The following is a 20,613-nucleotide window of genomic DNA, read 5'->3' on the forward strand; positions in this document are numbered from 1 at the left end:
AAATTTATTTTGTTGAACTGAGAATTTAAATACGGCAATAAATAACTTAGGCACCATGGACATGCAGACAACAACTGTGCACTGTGAAATTCCAATTCCACTAGAGAAAACAATAAAATCATGTCAAGTTCAAGATTTTTTAGTAATAATTGGCTTAAGCAAGACCAGTACTTCTATCTATTTCAACGTGTGCAGTATACTACAGGATTGGCCATTCCTCCTTAGCCAAAGCTGGAATGTGTTACACCATTATCAGTCTACATGGTGAGTGTGCTTAATGGAATAATGTTTTGGAATGCTCGCTCTGTAAACAACAAAAACAGTCTCTGTGCATTGTTGAGGGAATGCCATGTAGCTATGTATCTGACAGTCTATGCAATTACTGAAGCCTGGCTGCAGCCAGGAACATATTTCAACGATCCTGATTACTGATTATATGGATGGGTTTAATGGATATGGAGGCACCAAAATACTTGTTAAGCATGACTTACAGCACACACAAATTGACCTCAGCTGGAAGAAGCAGTGAGTACCACAATACCCTCAAGAACCGTCACAGTGAATACAATTTTGTATACAGGGCTCCCACAGATGAAGTGTGAAAGCATGGGGTTAGGTCAGTTCCAGGAGAAAATTTTTTTTTTAAGTCATCAGTCTTCTGACTGGTTTGCCACAGTCCAAAATGAATTTATGACCTGTGCCAGCCTTTTCATCTGAGCATAGCAGTCGCAACCTATGTCCTCACGTCATTTGTTAGATGTATTCCAGTCTCTGTTTTCCCCTAAGATTTTTACCATCTACAGCTCCCTTTAGTACCATGGAAGTTACCCTGTTGTCTTAACAGGTGTCCTGTCATTCTGTCCCTTCTTCTTGTCAGTGTATTCCAAATATTCCTTTCCTTGCCGATTCTGCGGAGATCCTCCTCATTGCTTACCTTATCAGTCCATCTTATTTTCAATATTCTTTTGTAGCACTGCATCTCAAATGCTTCAGTTCTCTTCTGTTCCCATTTTCCCACAGTCCATGTTTCACTATCATACAATGCTGTGCTCCAAACATACATTTTCATTCCTCAAATCAAAACCTAAATTTGATACTAGCAGACTTTTCTTGGCCTGGAATCTCTTTTTGTCAATTTTGGTCTGCTTTTTATCTTCCTCGCTCCGTCCAACAAGGGTTATTTGCTGCCTATATAGCAGACTTCCTTAACTTTGCCTACTCTGTGATCACCAAATCCGATGATGTTAAGTTCCTCACTGCTCTCGTTTATGGTACTTCTCATTACTTTCATATTTCTTCGATTTACTCTCAATCCATATTCTGTACCCATTAGACTGTTCATTCCATTCAACAGATTCTGTAATTCTTCTTTAGTTTCACTGACGATAGCAATATCATCAGTAAATCTTGTCACTGATATCCTTTCACTCAGAATTTTATTCCTGCACTAGAATGTTTCTTTTATTTCTGTCACTGCTTCTTTGATGTATAGATTGAATAGTAAGGCCGAAAGACTGCATTCCTGTCTTAAATCATTTGTAACCTGTGCACTTTGTTCTTGGTTCTCACTCTTATTGCTCCCTCTTGGTAGTTGTACATATTGTGTATTACCTGTCTTTCCCTATAGCTTACCCGTACATTTCTCAGAATTTCTAATGTCATTCATCATTGTTGAATGCTTTTTCCAGGTCAACAAATCCTATGAATGTGTCTTAATTGTTCTTTGTCTTGCTTCCATTATCAACCTCAAGATCAGAATTGTCTCTCTGGTGCCTTTACCTTTCCTAAAACCGAACTGATTGTCATTTACTGCACCCTCAGTTTCATTTTCCATTCTTGTGTATATTATTCTTGTCAGCAACTTGGCTGTGTGATCTGTTAAGCTGACTCTACAATAATTCTCACATTTGTCAGCTCTTGCTATCTTCGGAACTGTGTGGAAGATGATTTTCCTAAAGTCTCGTGGTACATCACCAGTCTTGTACATAATACCCACCAACATGAATAATCATTTTGATGCCACTTCCCCCAGTGATTTTAGCAATTCTGATGGAATGTTATCTATTCCTTTTGCCTTATTCAATCTTAAGTCTTTCGAAGCTCTTTTAAATTCTCCTTCTAATACTGGATCCCCTATCTCTTCTATGTTGATCTCTGTTTCTTCATCTATCATGTTGTTGCACATTTCTTCCCCATTGCAGAGGCCTTCGATGTACTCTTTTCACCAACCCACTCTCTCCTCTGAATTTAGCAGTGGAATTTCCAATGCACTCATAATGTTACTGCCCTTGCTTTTAATTTCACCAAAGGTTGTTTTGTCTTTTCTATATGCTGAGTCAATTCTTCTGACTTCCTTCTTTCGTTGATCAGCTGAAGTATTTCTTCTGTTACTCATGGTTTCTTCGAAGTTACCTTCTTTGTACCTATGTTTTTCTTCTCAATTTCTGTTATTGCCCATTTTAAAGGTATCATTTCCTTTTCAACTGAACTGCCTGCTGAGTTATTCTTTATTGCAGTGTCTATAGCCTCAGAGAACTCCACGCGTACCCCTTCATTCCTTAGTACTTCCGTATCCAACTTCTTTGCATACTGATTCTTTCTGACTAATCTCTTAAACTTCAATCTACTCTTCATCACTATTAAATTGTGATCTGAGTATATATCTGCTGCTGGGTACCTCTTCCAATCCAGTATCTGATTTCAGAATCGCTACCTGACCATAATGTAATCTAAATGAAATCTTCCCATATCTGCCGGCCTTTTTCACTATTACTAGCATAAATTTATTGCTGAACTCAATTAGTCTTTCTCCTCTCTCATTCCTAGTATCAAGCCCTTTCTTCTATTCTTCCCTACAACCGCATTCCATTTCCCCATGATTATTATATTTTTATCTCCCTTTACATACTGAATTATCCATTCAATATCCTTGTATACTTTCTCTATTTCTTCAGCTTCAGCTTGCGCTATATATATAAAAATAAAATCTGAACTATTGTTGTCAGTGTTGGTTTACTGTTGATTCTGATGAGAAAAACCCTATCACCAAACTGTTCACAGTTACTCACTTTCTGCCTTATCTTCCTATTCATAATGAATCCTACTCCTGTTATCATCAGCAGCAGCAGCAGGAAATGGTATATTACCCTATACTCATCTGACCAGAAATTCTTGTCTCCTTTCCTTTTCACTTCACTGATCCCTTCTATATCTAGATTAAGCCTTAGAATTTCCCTTTTCAGATTTTCTAGCTACAAACTTCTGACACTCAATGCCCCAGCTCACAGGATGTTATCTTTCCACTGATTAATTAATCTTTTTCTCATGGTCACCTCCCCCTTGGCAGTCCCATCCCAGAGATCCAAATGGGGGAATAGTCTGGGATCTTTTCCCAATGGAGAGATCAGCATGGAATTGTATCAGTTACAGGCCCCATGACCTGTGGAGAAACATTGTAGCTTTAAAGCAGTGGTTTCCATTGCCTTCTGCATTGGTTTTTGTCGATTCTTCTACCTTCAGGGGCAAGGAGAGAGCCTGAACCTCTGTCTGCTTCTCTACCCTCTTTGACAAGGCTGTTGGCTGAATAAGTGTGACATTTTATGCTGAAAGTCTTTGACTGTCTTTGCTAATGATTTTTATTAAAAATTTAAGTGGTAATGGAGTTCGAACCAGGGTCTGAGGACATTTTGATTACTAATTAAAGATGCTTCCCTAGACCATGGGTGCTCTGCAAGCAGTTTACCATCCAAAATTAATTATTGGGGACTTAAATGCTCAGCATCCAAGCTGGAATAATCTATGTGCTGATAGTCTAGGTAAAACAATAGCTGATGTAATAGACAATGAAAACCTAATAACAATTGATGATAACTCACTGACTAAAATAAAGCAGCCACTAGAAAGGAACAGTATGGTAGACAAATGTTTTGCCACTCCCAGTGTTGCACTGAATCTTACATGAGAGGTTGTTCATGACCCTACTGGGTCGAACCATCTACTTGTAATATCTTCATGTGAACAATGACATGCGAAGGCACAACTGAGTCAAATTATAAATTGAATACATATGAATGGCAAGCTGGATGAGATATATGGAAAAAGAGAGAGAGAAAAGAAATGAGAGTAATGGCTGTAATGGAGGACACCATACAAGACTACTCTAGTTTGTTGCATTTATAGAAGATGCAGCACATTCACTCATCTCTATATATAAACCATACATGATATGAATATAATAGAGGGAAACATTCCACGTGGGAAAAATATATCTAAAAAGAAAGATGATGAAACTTACCAAACAAAAGCGCTGGCAGGTCGATAGACACACAAACAAACACAAACATACACACAAAATTCTAGCTTTCGCAACCAATGGTTGCCTCGTCAGGAAAGAGGGAAGGAGAGGTAAGTCTTTCCGCTCCCGGGATTGGAATGACTCCTTACCCTCTCCCTTAAAACCCATATCCTTTTGTCTTTCCTTCTCCTTCCCTATAAACCATACATGCCGCACGAAAAGAAATCCCTTGTGTGATGGGATGACAACTGCAATACAACTGCAAAATCTCAAAGGGGGGGGGAAAAAAAAGAGGGAAAGTTTGAAAAACCTAAATAGCTAAATGCTATTATATGTTATTTGGGAAAAGATAAAAATGAGATCTGGAGAAAAATTTTATGTTTCGACATACATCATGGTACAAACAACACACAAAATATAGGTTTGTCTGGTTTATGCTGATAGCTCTGCAGTTATGTCCAAAGATGAGTGGCATCACTTAAATCGAGCACTGCCATTCTGGTCATACCCAATTCCTGGGCCTGACAATATCCATTATTAGATGTTACATTGTGTGTCGTCTGATGGGCTAAATCACTTATGTAACATCTTGAAAACATTTGGGTGAGCAGACCAGTCTACCGCAAGAGGCATGCATAGTCCTTACATTGAAAGTCACGGCTAAAGAATTACAACATATCAAACTTCTCCCTTTTGCGAACTCAGTTCTTTCAGAGGGATGCAGCAAGCTGGATAGATAGATAGGAACATTAAGTACAAAGTTGAATCACTGTGGATTAGAAACATCTTCAACCTAAATAAAATTTTCACTCTACAGAGGATATGAAACTTCCTGGCAGATTAAAACTGCGTGCTGGACCGAGACCTGAGTTCGAGTCTCGGTCCGGCACACAGTTTTAATTTGCCAGGAAGTTTCATCTCCAACCACATGCAAGACATGTCCTGTACATCTTCCCACTACCACTTCTCCGGTCACTAGGTTACAATCCTGCTGCTGTTGAATTCTGATATACACTGTACACACTTCTGCTTCTTACACTAGGTATAAATCAATCTTTCCTTATAAACATAGTGTACATGGAATTACTGCTACCTGCTGTATGTGGTAGCACTGAAATGGTAATCATTTTCATACACAAGCATGCCAATTTGATGTCTGCAGCCTCTATGGCACAGCAATTTTAATGCCTTGCAGTGTATAATTTCAATGTGTTGCACAAACATGAACATAAAAAGAAATAAAACACACTTTTACTGGGTATTATTTTAATTTACTTAATAAAAATAAATATATTTTACAAAAAGAAACTTTTCACTTCCAGATGCTGTTCATATAAATACTGGCTACCATATACAACAAAATTATAATGATGTTTAATAGGCTGCCTCAGCATTGGTTTAGTTGGTGTACATAAGTACATATTGTAATGCAAAATTCAATTCAATCATGATTAGATAGTATAAACTTTCTACCTTCCTTCTGGGTTTAAAATTTTCAAAGTACAGCAAGTAGATGGTTCGTCAACACAAAAATTATTCAGAAACATTAGCTGCAGTTGTTGACCAGAATCGGTCTAAACAGGAAGAACTATACATGTCAATGCGTCTTTTTATAGCCCACAACTGAGGTGAACAATATACTGAAGGTAGAGACTCCATGTTATTACACTGGATAAATATTTTTGACAGAAAGTGTAAACTAATATTTCAACATAATTATATACAGAAATGCATTTTGTCTGGAACTTGTATAAATATTTAACTCATTAAGTGGAAGTTAACTTCCTATGTTGATATTGGTCATTTTTACAGTCTTTTTCAAGCAACATTCACAAAGGACATGGAAAAAAATATGGAATACCATTGTAAGAATCATAAGGATGACTTGGCTTAATCTGCCTCTGCCGAGGTATGGAATCCTGACATTCATGTACAACCATATGGCTGTTGCACAGCTCCTGGACATTTCCTTCTCTTCAAGCATTGAATACAGACCAGCTCATGATTTGACAACAATTAGCAGTATAATCATCACAAGGGTAATTGCAGCCATAATAATTATACACACAAGTTTTCTGTTCTTCTGCTGATATCTGCTGGCCTTCTGCAGCTGTTGGTAACCCTGGTGTACTTCAGCCTGACACTGCTCAATGTTGTAGTCAATCCGGTCCAGAATTGTTCCCTGTTAAATGTACAAAAAAAGTTTGTGCATAGATTTACTTGTGATTGGGAGGTTCTATCTATGTCAGTACCTTAGAAGAAGGGGGGAATAATATTAAATGCAGCAGATCATCCATCCAAGTGCACACACATTCATGCACACACAATTTTTATTTTTGCCTTGGAGAATGTAAGAGGTGGGAACATTAATAGTGGCAACCATTTATTTACAATTTACACAAAACAGATACCCATTTCAAAGTTATACTGTCTGCCGTAGTAGTCACCAGCACTGTGTAAAACCCATTCCCAGTGATGTGCTATTTAGGGTATCCTGTGATTCCCACCAGTTGGGTTGATACTTCAAGTGGAGCAGTCTATTGCCCAACAAATCTCTGTAACAGATCTGAAGTGAATGCCATGAAGTGCTTCCTTCAATATAGGAACCGAGTTGAATTCACAAGGGCTTAAATCCAGATAGTTGATGGTTGTACAACATTTACCAGCCCCATCGAGAACATATCAGTCACAATATGTGCCATAACACTACTAAAGGCATTGAAAATGGTTCAAACCTCCAAATTTTGACCGAGGTTTCCCTCAGTTGTCAGGCAAAGGAAGGACCTGGTAACCCCTCCCATTTATTTCCCGTCAGTTCACCTAATATTTGGCTGGAGGGTGGGGGGGAAGGCTTCTATAATGGGCGGGATCTTCAACGGTCTGCTTTATTCCATGCAATCATGCAATAGACAATGGAGGGGGAAATTTTATCAAAATTAATATAATGACCATTTATTTTATTTCAAAGTATTATTTTAATGTATTGAACTGTTTATACCCAACACTTTTGTACACAAATGTTTGCCATACTAAACTATTACAAATAGTGATTATAGACAGCATATGGTGCCATGATCTTTGGCAGTTACATGCTGAGGTGTAAGACAAACACAAAGGTTCTTATAAATGCTATCAGTCATAATGTCAACAGAAGTTAATATTCAAGACTGGTTTTGTTTTATGCCCAGTTTGATACTGTAGGACATCCTTTTACAGTCCTTGAAATCTTAAGAGTAACATTGGAATGTTTTTTATGCTTCATTAGGATGAGACATAGTTTATAAAGTACTGACTATATATTGAGTACAATTTGTTATAAACTGACGGCTGCATCATGATCGGGAATGTCATGTCCATAATTAAATATCATATTCCATCATTCTGACATTCATCTAGAACAACATTCTCTCTTCCTATTTCAAATAGGAACCTCCTAGCCCTTTGTAAAACAAGCCTGTGACTGATATCTGAATGTGAAAACAAGGATAATTATTTGTATGTGATTCAAAGCTATACTGGGGATTTCAGGGTAGCAATATTGGCTATTCTTGGCACAACCGAAAGAGTGAAATGAATCGAAATCTTAATAATGAAGTCCATCCACTGTCCTTCTGAGTTGTACTTAATTTGCCATTGTGCAGTGTACAGTACTGTCATCATCACGCCTTCAAGCTCTGCACTGTGATGTCAATATGCTAGAAACATCGCTGGGATCTTACAGTGCATACTCAACTGAAATTTGCGGTTGTGGTAGAACATATAAAGAATAGATGTGAATTTCACCAAGTTCTGTGGTATATGATATGCTTCCATTAAAAACATGAAATCTTACATTGGAATCTGTTTGTTAATGTGTGTTAAGTAGCTACTGCTAAACTATTTACCTACGAGAGGACCATTAGACCTGTTGATCACGGATTTTGATAAGTCTTAGATTTGTAGGGGACCTGAATACCTCGCTGGCAGGTTTTTAATGCAATGGCCTTTAGTTACCAAGAAAACCAACATTGAAGTTTTCTCCACAACTCCTGTATCTATAATGTTAGTCATATTTCAACCAAGTGAGCTGCTGCTAAGGTTCACGGCTACCATGTTAGTTAGCAGTATGTACTCAAATCCTGCCCACCTGCTCTACCCTTCTTCTTCGTCTTCTTCTTCTTCTTTCGTCATACAGAATATCATTAAACACTGTATGTCAAGCAAAATTATTCAAAAACAGCCATTTTCACTGTTGTAATTTCATTAATAAATGGCTCAATACAGCAAACTTTCTGAAACGTGTATTCCGTTTGTTACAGAATAGATTACAGAATCATCTTATTCCATATTGTTTGCATCACTTGGTGTGCTAGAACAGAATTCTGGGTGGTATTTGTCACAGAACCAAACAAATCACTAATTCATAGAGCACCAAGAATATTTAATGGAAGCTACTGCCTTGCAAGCACACAGATTTTTCAGAAGCAATATTGGAAAACATAAATCATTTAAATCAAAAAGATTTTTCTTTCCTCAATCAACTTTGATGAAACAATGCATATTTGATCATTCCTGTGAAACAGGTACACTAAACTGATGCAGAATTAAAGAGTGTATTTTAGTGGAATCTTCACTCAAAGTGATTTCTCTATTAGTCTTTAGCACATCGGGAGCATTTTGAACATTTTATGTGAAAATTTTAACCACCCTACTGCTGGCAAAGTGAGAATACATTTCTGTGGGTTCATTTTTATGGTGCAGGTAAATGTTTCTCTTTCATCTGCAATTACCTGGTCAGTTTGCCCTCCCCACAAATCAATAAGGTAAAGGAATTTTTCCTTAGCCCACATATGGAAGAATGACAGATTTAAGGGGAGTTGAAACACCCTATCTCAACAATGTTCAATTTAGTGACTTGGTTTTCTTGTATTTCAGGAACCACTGTAGCCATTGACGTTAAACTTTTACAGGACATTAAACTGTATGTTTTGAGTCTACTAAACAACAATAACTGCATTTCAGCCATTGCTTTTATAAATATAATGTTTTAATTACGTGGTTAAAATTTTGTGTACTTTTTTGTATGTTATTCTAAATAATTTAAATTGTACACAACATTATGTTCTTATTTTATTTCTGTAGACTCAAGATATGTATGTTATTACTACCTGAAAATTAGAATACTCTACATGAAGTGGTTCGTGAGATTTAGGGGAAAAATGCAACAGAAAATGTAAATTTTTAGGAATGGCTTCTAAAGTTTCTAAAGACTGTAACTCACTTAATAATTGCTTAATTTTTTTTTTAATTTTTAGTCACTCAGAAGTATCCTGCACCATACTGCATATCATCTTCTTGATCTTTTCCCCAGTTTTTTCTTCCTGGGCTCCTTGGTGGCCAACTGTGCTGCATACTCTGCTTTATCAATGCGAACCTTGTCCATCTGTTCAAGTTCTCTGATGCAGTTTGCTCCATGTGCTGTAGCATTTTCACCCTACCAATGTTGCCATCATCAGAAGCAATAACAGCATCACTGACCCCCCCCCCCCCCACTTCAGTGTCTTCATTCCAACAAAAACATTTTTTGGTAAGAAGAGAGTCCCTGTAAAATTACTGAACGACTCATTGGGCTTTTGAGTCTGACCATGCAGACACTTCTTCAGTAATTCAGGATTTGCCAGGTCTCTGTAAATAGGTTTTATGATATCCATGACTGCTGTTGGAACGGAATGTTTATGGCTGTATGAACTGTTTGAGTACTGGGCGTTGCAGTAATTGCACCATGAATCTGGCCCAGGAGCATAAAGGTGGTGTACTGGATTTTCATCAGTTGACGGTCTGTAGAAGAAGGTAGCCCATACTGTCTACTTCATTTTCAACAAATCCTCAGTATTATTTCTAATGGTTAACCCATAATACTGCTGTAGTTCATCAATCATTTTGTCTGTCAGCCTGCTTCTTATGGTTTTACCATCAGAAATTTCTTACCTCTCAAACTTTGTTTCAACTTCCTCAACCTGGTGCCCATCCTCTTCTGGACAGAATCAACACTACACAGCAATCCTCAGCCTTCTATATAAAAATTTACCAATTTTATCAGATCTTGAAGTAGTGCACATAAAAACTTTAACATTTTCAACCGGTGTAGATTACATTTAAAAAAATAAAATAAAATACTTCCCATGTGAGTATATATATATATATATATATATATATATGACACACAAACACACACACACACAAAATTCAAGGTTTCGCAACCAACGGTTGCTTCATCAGGAAAGAGGGAAGGAGAGGGAAAGACGAAAGGATGTGGGTTTTAAGTGAGAGGGTAAGGAGTCATTCCAATCCCGGGAGCGGAAAGACTTACCTTAGGGAGAAAAAAGGACAGGTATACACTTGCGCACACACACACATATCCATCCGCACATATACAGACACAAGCAAACATATGTAAAGTCAAAGAATTTGGGCAGAGATGTCAGTCGAGGCGGAAGTACAGAGGCAAAGATGTTGTTGAATGACAGGTGAGGTATGAGCGGCGGCAACTTGAAATTAGTGGACGTTGAGGCGTGGTGGGTAACGGGAGGAGAGGATATACTGAAGGGTAAGTTCCCATCTCCGGAGTTCCGATAGGTTGGTGTTAATGGGAAGTATCCAGATAACCCTGATGGTGTAACACTGTGCCAAGATGTGCTGGCTGTGCACCAGGGCATGTTTAGCCACAGGGTGATCCTCATTACCAACAAACACTGTCTGCCTGTGTCCATTCATGCGAATGGACAGTTTGTTGCTGGTCATTCCCACATAGAAAGCTTCACAGTGTAGGCAGGTCAGTTGGTAAATCAGGTGCGTGATTTCACACGTGGCTCTGCTTTTGATCATGTACACCTTCCAGGTTAAAGGACTGGAGTAGGTGGTGGTGGGAGGGTGCATGGGACAGATTTTACACGGGGGGGCGGTTACAAGGGTAGGAGCCAGAGGGTAGGGAAGGTGGTTTGGGGGTTTCATAGGGATGAACCAAGAGGTTACGAAGGTTAGGTGGATGGTGGAAAGACACTCTTGGTGGAGTGGGGAGGATTTCATGAAGGATGGATCTCATTTCAAGGCAGGATTTGAGGAAGTCGTATCCCTGCTGGAGAGCCACATTCAGAGTCTGATCCAGTCCCGGAAAGTATCCTGTCACAAGTGGGGCACTTTTGGGGTTCTTCTGTGGGAGGTTCTGGGTTTGAGGGGATGAGGAAATGGCTCTGGTTATTTGCTTCCGTACCAGGTCAGGAGGGTAGTTGCGGGATGTGAAGGCTGTTTTCAGGTTGTTGGTGTAATGGTTCAGGGATTCAGGACTGGAGCAGATTCATTTGCCACGAAGACCTAGGCGGTAGTGAAGGGACCGTTTGATATGGAATGGGTGGCAGCTGTCATAATGGAGGTACTTTTGCTTGTTGGTGGGTTTGATGTGGACGGATGTGTGAAGTTGGCCATTGGACAGATGGAGGTCAACGTCAAGGAAAGGGGCATGGGATTTGGAGTAGGACCAGGTGAATCTGATGGAACCAAAGTAGTTGAAGTTGGAGAGGAAATTCTGGAGTTCTTCTTCACTGTGAGTCCAGATCATGAAGATGTCATCAATATATCTGTACCAAACTTTGGGTTGGCAGGCCTGGGTAACCAAGGCGGCTTCCTCTAAGCGACCCATAAATAGGTTGGCGTACGAGGGGTCCATCCTGGTACCCATGGCTGTTCCCTTTAATTGTTGGTATGTCTGGCCTTCGAAAGTGAAGAAGTTGTGAAACTTCTCCTTTTTACTGTAATCCACCATACAATTTTATCCTCCCTATATATACTCAAAAATACGTAACCCACTTCCAAACCATAACCAAAAAATTTTTTTCCACTTTCAACACTATCGCTGCTATAAAATCCACCGCTCCCAGTTCACAAACAGTTCCTTTCACCTATTAAGCAACCATTTCGGCTAGTTCTAACAACTTTTGCTTTATTTCCATTTCCATTTTTCCCACATCACTGATCATTTTTAGCCGCTTCCCACAGGTTTTAACGTCATTATTTCTTCGTCAGACAATTGTTAGCCTCATTTTCATAATCTGCCACCACAAAACCACTCCTTTTAATACATTTACAAGCAGTTTTTTCGAAATTTTCCCAAATTTCTCCGACCTTTAACATGTTTTGGCAGCAACACAACCACCTAGCCTTTGTGCACATCGTTGTTTACCAACCCAATTTCATCACAGGATCAACATAGCTCAGCTTTTACCAACACTTTTTCGACTATTTTCACACCAGATCTCCAGTTGCTTTCTAGTTTACCTTTATCTCTCCTCATATAATTTTCATTTTCATTCCAGCCTCATGTTACACTTTCCACCTTCTAATACCATGTCACCCTTACAACATCCCTACAATGACCCCATTAAGTTTTATTTACATTCGCTCCGCCCTAGCCAGATTATGCTCCCATATTTTATTTACTCAGGCTTGTCTGACATTTGGCATTACCCTCAAAGGCCTCACACTTATAGTTCCCATCTCTGGCTGTAACCCCTCTTTCCATCAGTCCCTATACCAGTTCCAAACTGAACAATCCACAGCCCTCACCCACCTAATCCTTCACCTACACATCAACTCAGCCAATGAACACACCCGTCAACTCCTATCCTTAATAAAAGTCCTCAATCCTTCCTCTCCCACATCCACACCGGCTGTTCAGAGCATCCTCCTACAGGCCAACCGCAAATTAGAACAGCATGCCACCCTCTACCTCAAAAAACTATCCAATCTCCTGGTTTCCCACCTCCGGAAAGGCAACTCACTCACCCTCCACAACCTTTCCAGCAAACCTCAACCTCTTCTCATTGCACACAGACCCAGTCTCTCCCATCTACTCAATCTCCCACTTCCAGCTCCACTCCCCCAAAAACCTCAAAATTCTAATCTACACAATCTGGAACCACAACACCCTAATTCAGTAGTTAACCTTTCCTCCAAACCTCTCTCCCAATCCAAAACCTCTGTCCTATCCAAAGGCCTCACCTTCAGCCCTACTCCCAGATTCAACCAAACAGCCCTCGTCAAAGATTTACTGTCCTACACTCATACTCTGCTGGAAGTATCTCTTTGCCATGAAGAAAAATAATCCTAATCCTACTCTTAATGATCCAACTCCCCAAGACACTATCCAAATTGAACCCTGCCTGGAACAGTTCCGTCCTCCGTCACAGTGGGACCCACCTCCTCTTCCTCAAAATCACCCTCTCCAAACCTTCCAGCGATTTCTCACTTCCAGCCTTGCCTCTCAATCCTTCTTGAAAAACCTTAATCCCACTCCCAACATCACCACTGCTGAAGCCCAGGCTAGCCATGAACTGAAGGCTGACCGATCCATCGTCATTCTTCTGGCGGACAAGGGTTCCACGACCGTGGTACTTGATCGTCGCGAGTATGTGGCTGAGGGACTGCATCAGCTTTCAGACAACACTACATACAAAGTTTGCCAAGGTAATCCCATTCCTGATGTTCAAGCGGAGCTTCAAGAAATCCTCAGAACCTTAGGCCCCCTACAAAACCTTTCACCTGACTCCATCAACCTCCTGACCCCACCGACACCCCGCACCCCTACCTTCTACCTTCTTCCTAAAATTCACAAACCCAATCATCCCGGCTGCCCCATTGCAGCTGGTTACCATGCCCCCACAGAACGTATCTCGGCCTACGTAGATCAACACCTTCAAGCCATTACATGCAGTCTCCCATCCTTCATCAAAGACACCAACCACTTTCTCAAACGCCTGGAATCCATACCCAATCTGTTACCCCAGGAAACCATCCTTGTAACCATTGATGCCACTTCCTTATACACAAATATTCCGCACATGCAGGGCCTCACTGTGATGGAGCACTTCCTTTCACGCCGATCACCTGCCACCCTACCTAAAACCTCTTTCCTCATTACCTTAGCCAGTTTCATCCTGACTCACAACTTCTTCACTTTTGAAGGCCAGACATACCAACAATTAAAGGGAACAGCCATGGGTACCAGGATGGACCCCTCGTATGCCAACCTATTTATGGGTTGCTTAGAGAAAGCCGCCTTGGTTAACCAGGCCTGCCAACCCAAAGTTTGGTACAGATTTATTGATGACATCTCCATGATCTGGAATCACAGTGAAGAAGAACTCCAGAATTTCCTCTCCAACTTCAACTACTTTGGTTCCATCAGATTCACCTGGTCCTACTCCAAATCCCATGCCACTTTTCTTGATGTTGACCTCCATCTGTCCAATGGCCAACTTCACACATCTGTCCACAACAAACCCACCAACAAGCAACAGTACCTCCATTATGACAGCTGCCACCCATTCCATATCAAACGGCCCCTTCCCTACAGCCTAGGTCTTCGTGGCAAACGAATCTGCTCCAGTCCTGAATCCCTGAACCATTACACCAACAAACTGAAAACAGCTTTCACATCCCGCAACTACCCTCCTGACCTGGTACAGAAGCAAATAACTAGAGCCATTTCCTCATCCCCTCAAACCCAGAACCTCCCACAGAAGAACCCCAAAAGTGCCCCACTTGTGACAGGATACTTTCCGGGACTGGATCAGACTCTGAATGTGGCTCTCCAGCAGGGATACGACTTCCTCAAATCCTGCCCTGAAATGAGATCCATCCTTCATGAAATCCTTCCCACTCCACCAAGAGTGTCTTTCCACCGTCCACCTAATCTTCGTAACCTCTTGGTTCATCCATACGAAATCCCCAAACCACCTTCCCTACCCTCTGACTCCTACCCTTGTAACCGCCTCCGGTGTAAAACCTGTCCCATGCACCCTCCCACCACCACCTACTCCAGTCCTGTAACCCAGAAGGTGTACATGATCAAAGGCAGAGCCACGTGTGAAATCACGCACCTGATTTACCAACTGACCTGCCTACACTGTGAAGCTTTCTATGTGGGAATAACCAGTAACAAACTGTCCATTCGCATGAATGGACACAGGCAGACAATGTTTGTTGGTAATGAGGATCACCCTGTGGCTAAACATGCCCTGGTGCACGGCCAGCACATCTTGGCACAGTGTTACACCATCAGGGTTATCTGGATACTTCCCACTAACACCAACCTATGGGAACTTGCCCTTCAATATATCCTCTCTTCCCGTTACCCACCAGGCCTCAACGTTCACTAATTTCAAGTTGCCGCCGCTCATACCTCACCTGTAATTCAACAACATCTTTGCCTCTGTACTTCCGTCTCGACTGACATCTCTGCCCAAACTCTTTGCCTTTACAAATGTCTGCTTGCGTCTGTGTATGAGCGGGTGGATATGTGTGTGTGTGTGTGTGTGTGTGTGTGTGTGTGTGTGTGTGTGTGTGTGTGTGTGTGTGCGCGTGTGTGCGAGTGTATACCTGTCCTTTTTTCCCCCTAAGGTAAGTGTTTCTGCTCCCGGGATTGGAATGACTCCTTACCCTCTCCCTTAAAACCCACATCCTTTTGTCTTTCCCTCTCCTTCCCTCTTTCCTGATGAAGCAACTGTTGGTTGTGAAAGCTTGAATTTTGTGTGTGTTTGTTTGTGTGTCTATCAACATACCAACACTTTCGTTTGGTAAGTTACATCATCTTTGTTTTTAGATATATAGTTTTCCCACGTGGAATGTTTCCCTTTCCATGTGGGAAAATATATATAAAAAACAAAGATGCTGTTAACTTACCAAATGAGAAAGCGATGGTATGTTGAGAGACACAATGAAAAACACACAAACACACACACAAATTTCAAGCTTTCGCAACCCAAGGTTGTTCATCAGGAAAGAGGGAAGGAGAGGGAAAGAGGGAAGGAGAGGGAAAGACAAAAGGATGTGGGTTTTAAGGGAGAGGGTAAGGAGTCATTCCAATCCTGGGAGCGGAAAGACTTACCTTAGGGGAAAAAAAGGACAGGTAAGTCTTTCCACTCCTGGGATTGAAATAACTCCTTACCCTCTCCCTTAAAACCCAGATCCTTTCGTCTTTCCCTCTCTTTCCCTCTTTTCTGATGAAAAACCTTGGGTTGCGAAAGCTTGAAATTTGTGTGTGTGTTTTTCATTGTGTCTATCAACATACCAATGCTTTAATATCTTTGTACAGCGCTTAAGTGAACTTCTCTGATTTCATGCATGTCACAATTAAATTTTTTAATTCCATAGTCAACTTGTCAACTCTTTTTTTTGAACAATCTGACCAAATTTCCCTTATGGTTCCTGTGTACATAAGGAAACACGAGGGGTTATCTTTCCTGGGCAGTTACAGTATACTCTGCTGTGAAGAAAATAATTGAGTTCAACATTAAGGATGAGTACTTTTGTCTGAGTCTGGAATTCTTCTACAGCTGCTAATGCAATGATTGATTTATTATGAAAATTACTATGACAGAAATGAATATTTTTGAATACTTTTGCTTGACATCACTATTTTATGATGGAGAAAATACAAACAAAATAGTATAAAAATGAAGTGCATGAGCAGGATTTGAACACATTGTTCCAACTCAGTAGTCATGAACTGCAGCCACTGCACTACACTTGCTTGGTCAAAACATAGCTAATGTTTACAGGTATACAAGATACGCAAAAATCTTCAACATCAATTTTCTTGGAAACTAGGAGCTATCACATGAAAAGTTGCTAGTCAGATACTCAGGACAGGTCTCTGTGCAACATACTTGAGATACATTGAAATGCTTGATTAACAATTCTCATAGTTTCCTTGTTAGAAGCAAGGACAGAGAATACAAGTACACAGTTATCTAAAAGGCAAGGCCAAACATACTGTGACGGCTTCCTGAAAACTACTACCTCTGATTTTTTACGTAAAAATTCTTCAAATTTTTTAAAGTAAAGCAAATATTATCAACATTCTACATATTTATTTAAAACACAGTCACCTAGACGACGAACACATTTCTCCTAACAAAATATCAGTTTGTATATCTAAAAACAAAGATGATGTGACTTACCATACGAAAGCGCTGGCACGTCGATAGACACACAAACAAACACAAACACACACACAAAATTCTAGCTTTCGCAACCAACGGTTGCCTTGTCAGGAAAGAGGGAAGGAGAGGGAAAGACGAAAGGATTTGGGTTTTTAGGGAGAGGGTAAGGAGTTTGTTGATACTATCACTGCAGAACATTTGACTTTGTTGACAGAGCCACAACTCACCTATGCTTGCACTGCTTTGTCACTAGCAAAGTGAAATCCTCGAACATGTTCTTTAAGTTTTGGAAACAGATGAAAATCAGATGGGGCCAGGTCGGGACTGTATGGAGAATGATCAACCACAGTGAATCAAAGTGCTGGGTTGTTGCAGATGTCTTAGTGCTCATGTGAGGTTTGGAATCATTGTGCTGAAGGAGAGGGTGCTCTATGTGCGGATGAACTCATCACATTCGAAACTCGGTTACAGCACTCTGATGCACAGTCATATTTACTTAACCCACCGCCATGTTACACACTACTATTCAGAGTCCTGTAGTGGCAGAGGGCTGTAGATATGTAGACACAAGGAATAAAGATGTAGAATGTTAATAGTATTTGTTTTATTTAAAAACTTTTACGAGTTTTAATACAAATTGTCAGTACAGCGACATAGTTTTTTCTAAAAACATTAGAAATGGAAAAGTGGAATTTTTAACAGGATCACATAAGGCAAAAAGAAAATTAGCAGAATAGAATAAGAGAAAAAAAAAGGATCAGAAAAAAATGGCAGATTGGGGAGGGGGGGAAGGTATATCTGCAGACCAAACTAAAAGAACACAATAGAGCATAACATCAAAAGAGTGTCATAGTGCACAGCAGATGAAAAAAAGAGGGAAGAGGAGGGAATATAAAAGACAAAGGACTAGAAAGGGAAAAATAGAGCATATCATGACAGATACGGAGGGAAACATGAGAGAAGTTAACAGGGAGGGGGTGGGAGAATAAAAATGAACAGTGAATGATGTGTGATGAATGACAGTCAACACCACATATGTCCACATGAAAATCGCAGTTAATAACTAATTCTTCTGACTTCTTATTATAAATATGTATATACATCTGAAGAACTCACCTGATCAGCAACCATATGGGCCAAATCCCTGAAGACATGATTCAGTTCTGCAATAGACTTCACAATTGCCTGCACTTCTTTCTCTCTCTGCTCCACCATTCTGGTGTTCTCTTCCTCCAGCAGTAACAGCTGTGTCTGTGAAGCTGCAGCAGACCCAGCCATAGCACCAGAAGACCCAAACTGCCTGTCAATGTGGTCAATGTCCGAGTCTACTTCCCAGTCATCTACACCTGCGTGTGTTGCAGACCCTGGTAGTGTCCACGGTTCGTCTGGGATCTCAAGCGGAGAGGCCAGAAGTTGACGAGAACGCTCCTCACGAGAATCTAGTTCTGTAGGTAAGGACAAGTAGCATTACTATAGACGTTTTAAAGTTCCTCTGAAGACTGTGTCTGTATAACAAAGAAAATTGCATGGCAAATGATAAGTCAGGTAACAAACACAAATGTGTAAAATCAGGTAACAAACACAAACATGTAAAAGTGGAAGAGACCATTTTGCCTTATTAATAGATGATGACATATTTTGCTTATGACTTCTTCTATCCCATCTTGGTAGAAAGAGTTCATTATTTTCAATCTTAACTAACAGTTTTTCTTTGTTCTACTAGCGTTTGTTTCTTTTGAACCATTTTTTTACTTGTGAGGTCATCATCATAAAACAACTGACAAGCATCTAGAAGTTACACAAGTGGACACTAATCAGTTGTTTCCTGACAATGGCCTATTAAGCTGAAAACTGGTTCAACATAAACAAATATTGGCAGAACAAAAATGCAGTTTATTTGTTTTCAATGTTACATATTCTGTTTGTTTCAGACCATGCTACAGTAAGTGCAAACATAGCTTAATCATCTAAAATCACACAAACAACTTGCAATAATTATGTGAAGCAGTGTAAAATGAAAATGTTGTAACATTACAGCCCAAATTACATAGTTTACATAAGACCATAAAACATTAGGCACCTATTAATTCTGGTACAGAAATTGTTATGATATATGTAAAATTAACGACAAGTTTAAATAAAAAAAATATGATTGAAAAGTGCACTGTATAACTCACTTTTCAGATAATTTGTCTGCGTTCGGCGGAATGCTACATAAACATCTTGCAGTGCAGACACAAGAGCGGACACCACATTGTGAGAAAGGCGGCCAGGACGGTCTGCCCTCCCCCCTACAGTCTTTCCTCCACCACTCTGTTGGCGGACCTGCTGCAGCAAGCGCTGGGCAGTGCCGAACATCTGTCGGGCACAACCGTACGTGTGGAGCACTGCAGCAGTACCAGATGGAAGAGTGTGTACGACTACAGCATGAGAGTCATTGCATTATGAAGTGACCTCCCAGCATAAATAGTGAAGTTGGAATTAGTGTGCCATTTTCTTAACAGATGCTAAATTATTTTGAAATATCTTAAGTTAACTTACAGGGCTATAAAATACCTAGTTCGGTTAGCACTGTACCATTGTTTATAATATAATCAAATCCACAATTTTGTCATAGTTTTTCTCTAGTCTTTCACGTCCCTAAGTATAAATCATAACATACACAATAACAAATAACACAAATAACATGTAACTGCAAAGAAAAGTAATTTTTCTGTTTAAAAAGAAGGCATTATGTTACTGACTGTCATTCCTCCTCATTCCTTAACTAAGCTTATACATGGGAAAGCAACATCTAAATGATCTGTACAAAGGTCACTATGAAAGTTTTTATGCCTGGATTAAATATTCACAGTGGCTTATAACACTTTACACTGCACTGAATCCTTGGAAATCCGAAATGGAACTAACAATTTTATATTTCTTGAGGATACTGCTCGAACTTGTAATCATGTGTACATAAGCGATTCTCCTTTGTAGGAAACACCATTCCTTTAATATTTTCTTTATGTTACACTATCATGCCATGACTGCTTACCAAAAAGTGATGGACATAGAAGCGGTCAGAAAGAGTATATCATGACAGAGAAATTCTGTGTCTATCCTTGACTGCAGAGTGCCTTTCCTCAGGACTGTGAAGGCTCCTGGCAAGTAGCCACAACTTGTCTTTTGTCTCTTCTATCTTGTGCTCCTGAACTCCTTACACATAAAATAAGTTCCAGCTGTTTGCTCCAGGGTCTATTAAATGTGCACAAAGGTATTTTTTACCTTTAAGCAAATAGGGTTTGTTCTGGCTATAGTAGGTACACCTTAACAACAGGGCCACTATTCATATCTTGACAA

The 20,613-nt window shown here is 40.0% G+C and overlaps 1 protein-coding gene across 1 annotated transcript in view; it reads right to left on the reverse strand.

The window, feature by feature from the left end:
• Nucleotides 1-5,592: 5,592 nt before the first annotated feature.
• Nucleotides 5,593-20,613, reverse strand: part of LOC124802601 (syntaxin-16) — a 30,462-nt gene continuing 15,441 nt past the window's right edge. The window contains exons 3-5 of the mRNA XM_047263480.1: nt 19,449-19,629; nt 18,388-18,716; nt 5,593-6,476 (exon numbers count right to left, since the gene is read on the reverse strand). Coding sequence (XP_047119436.1) covers nt 6,294-6,476; nt 18,388-18,716; nt 19,449-19,629 — 693 coding nt within the window. The 3' untranslated portion in view covers nt 5,593-6,293. The remainder of the gene's footprint in view (nt 6,477-18,387; nt 18,717-19,448; nt 19,630-20,613) is intronic.

This window comes from Schistocerca piceifrons, chromosome 6, assembly GCF_021461385.2.
Source record: "Schistocerca piceifrons isolate TAMUIC-IGC-003096 chromosome 6, iqSchPice1.1, whole genome shotgun sequence".
In the NCBI taxonomy this organism is placed as follows: Eukaryota; Metazoa; Arthropoda; class Insecta; order Orthoptera; family Acrididae; genus Schistocerca; species Schistocerca piceifrons.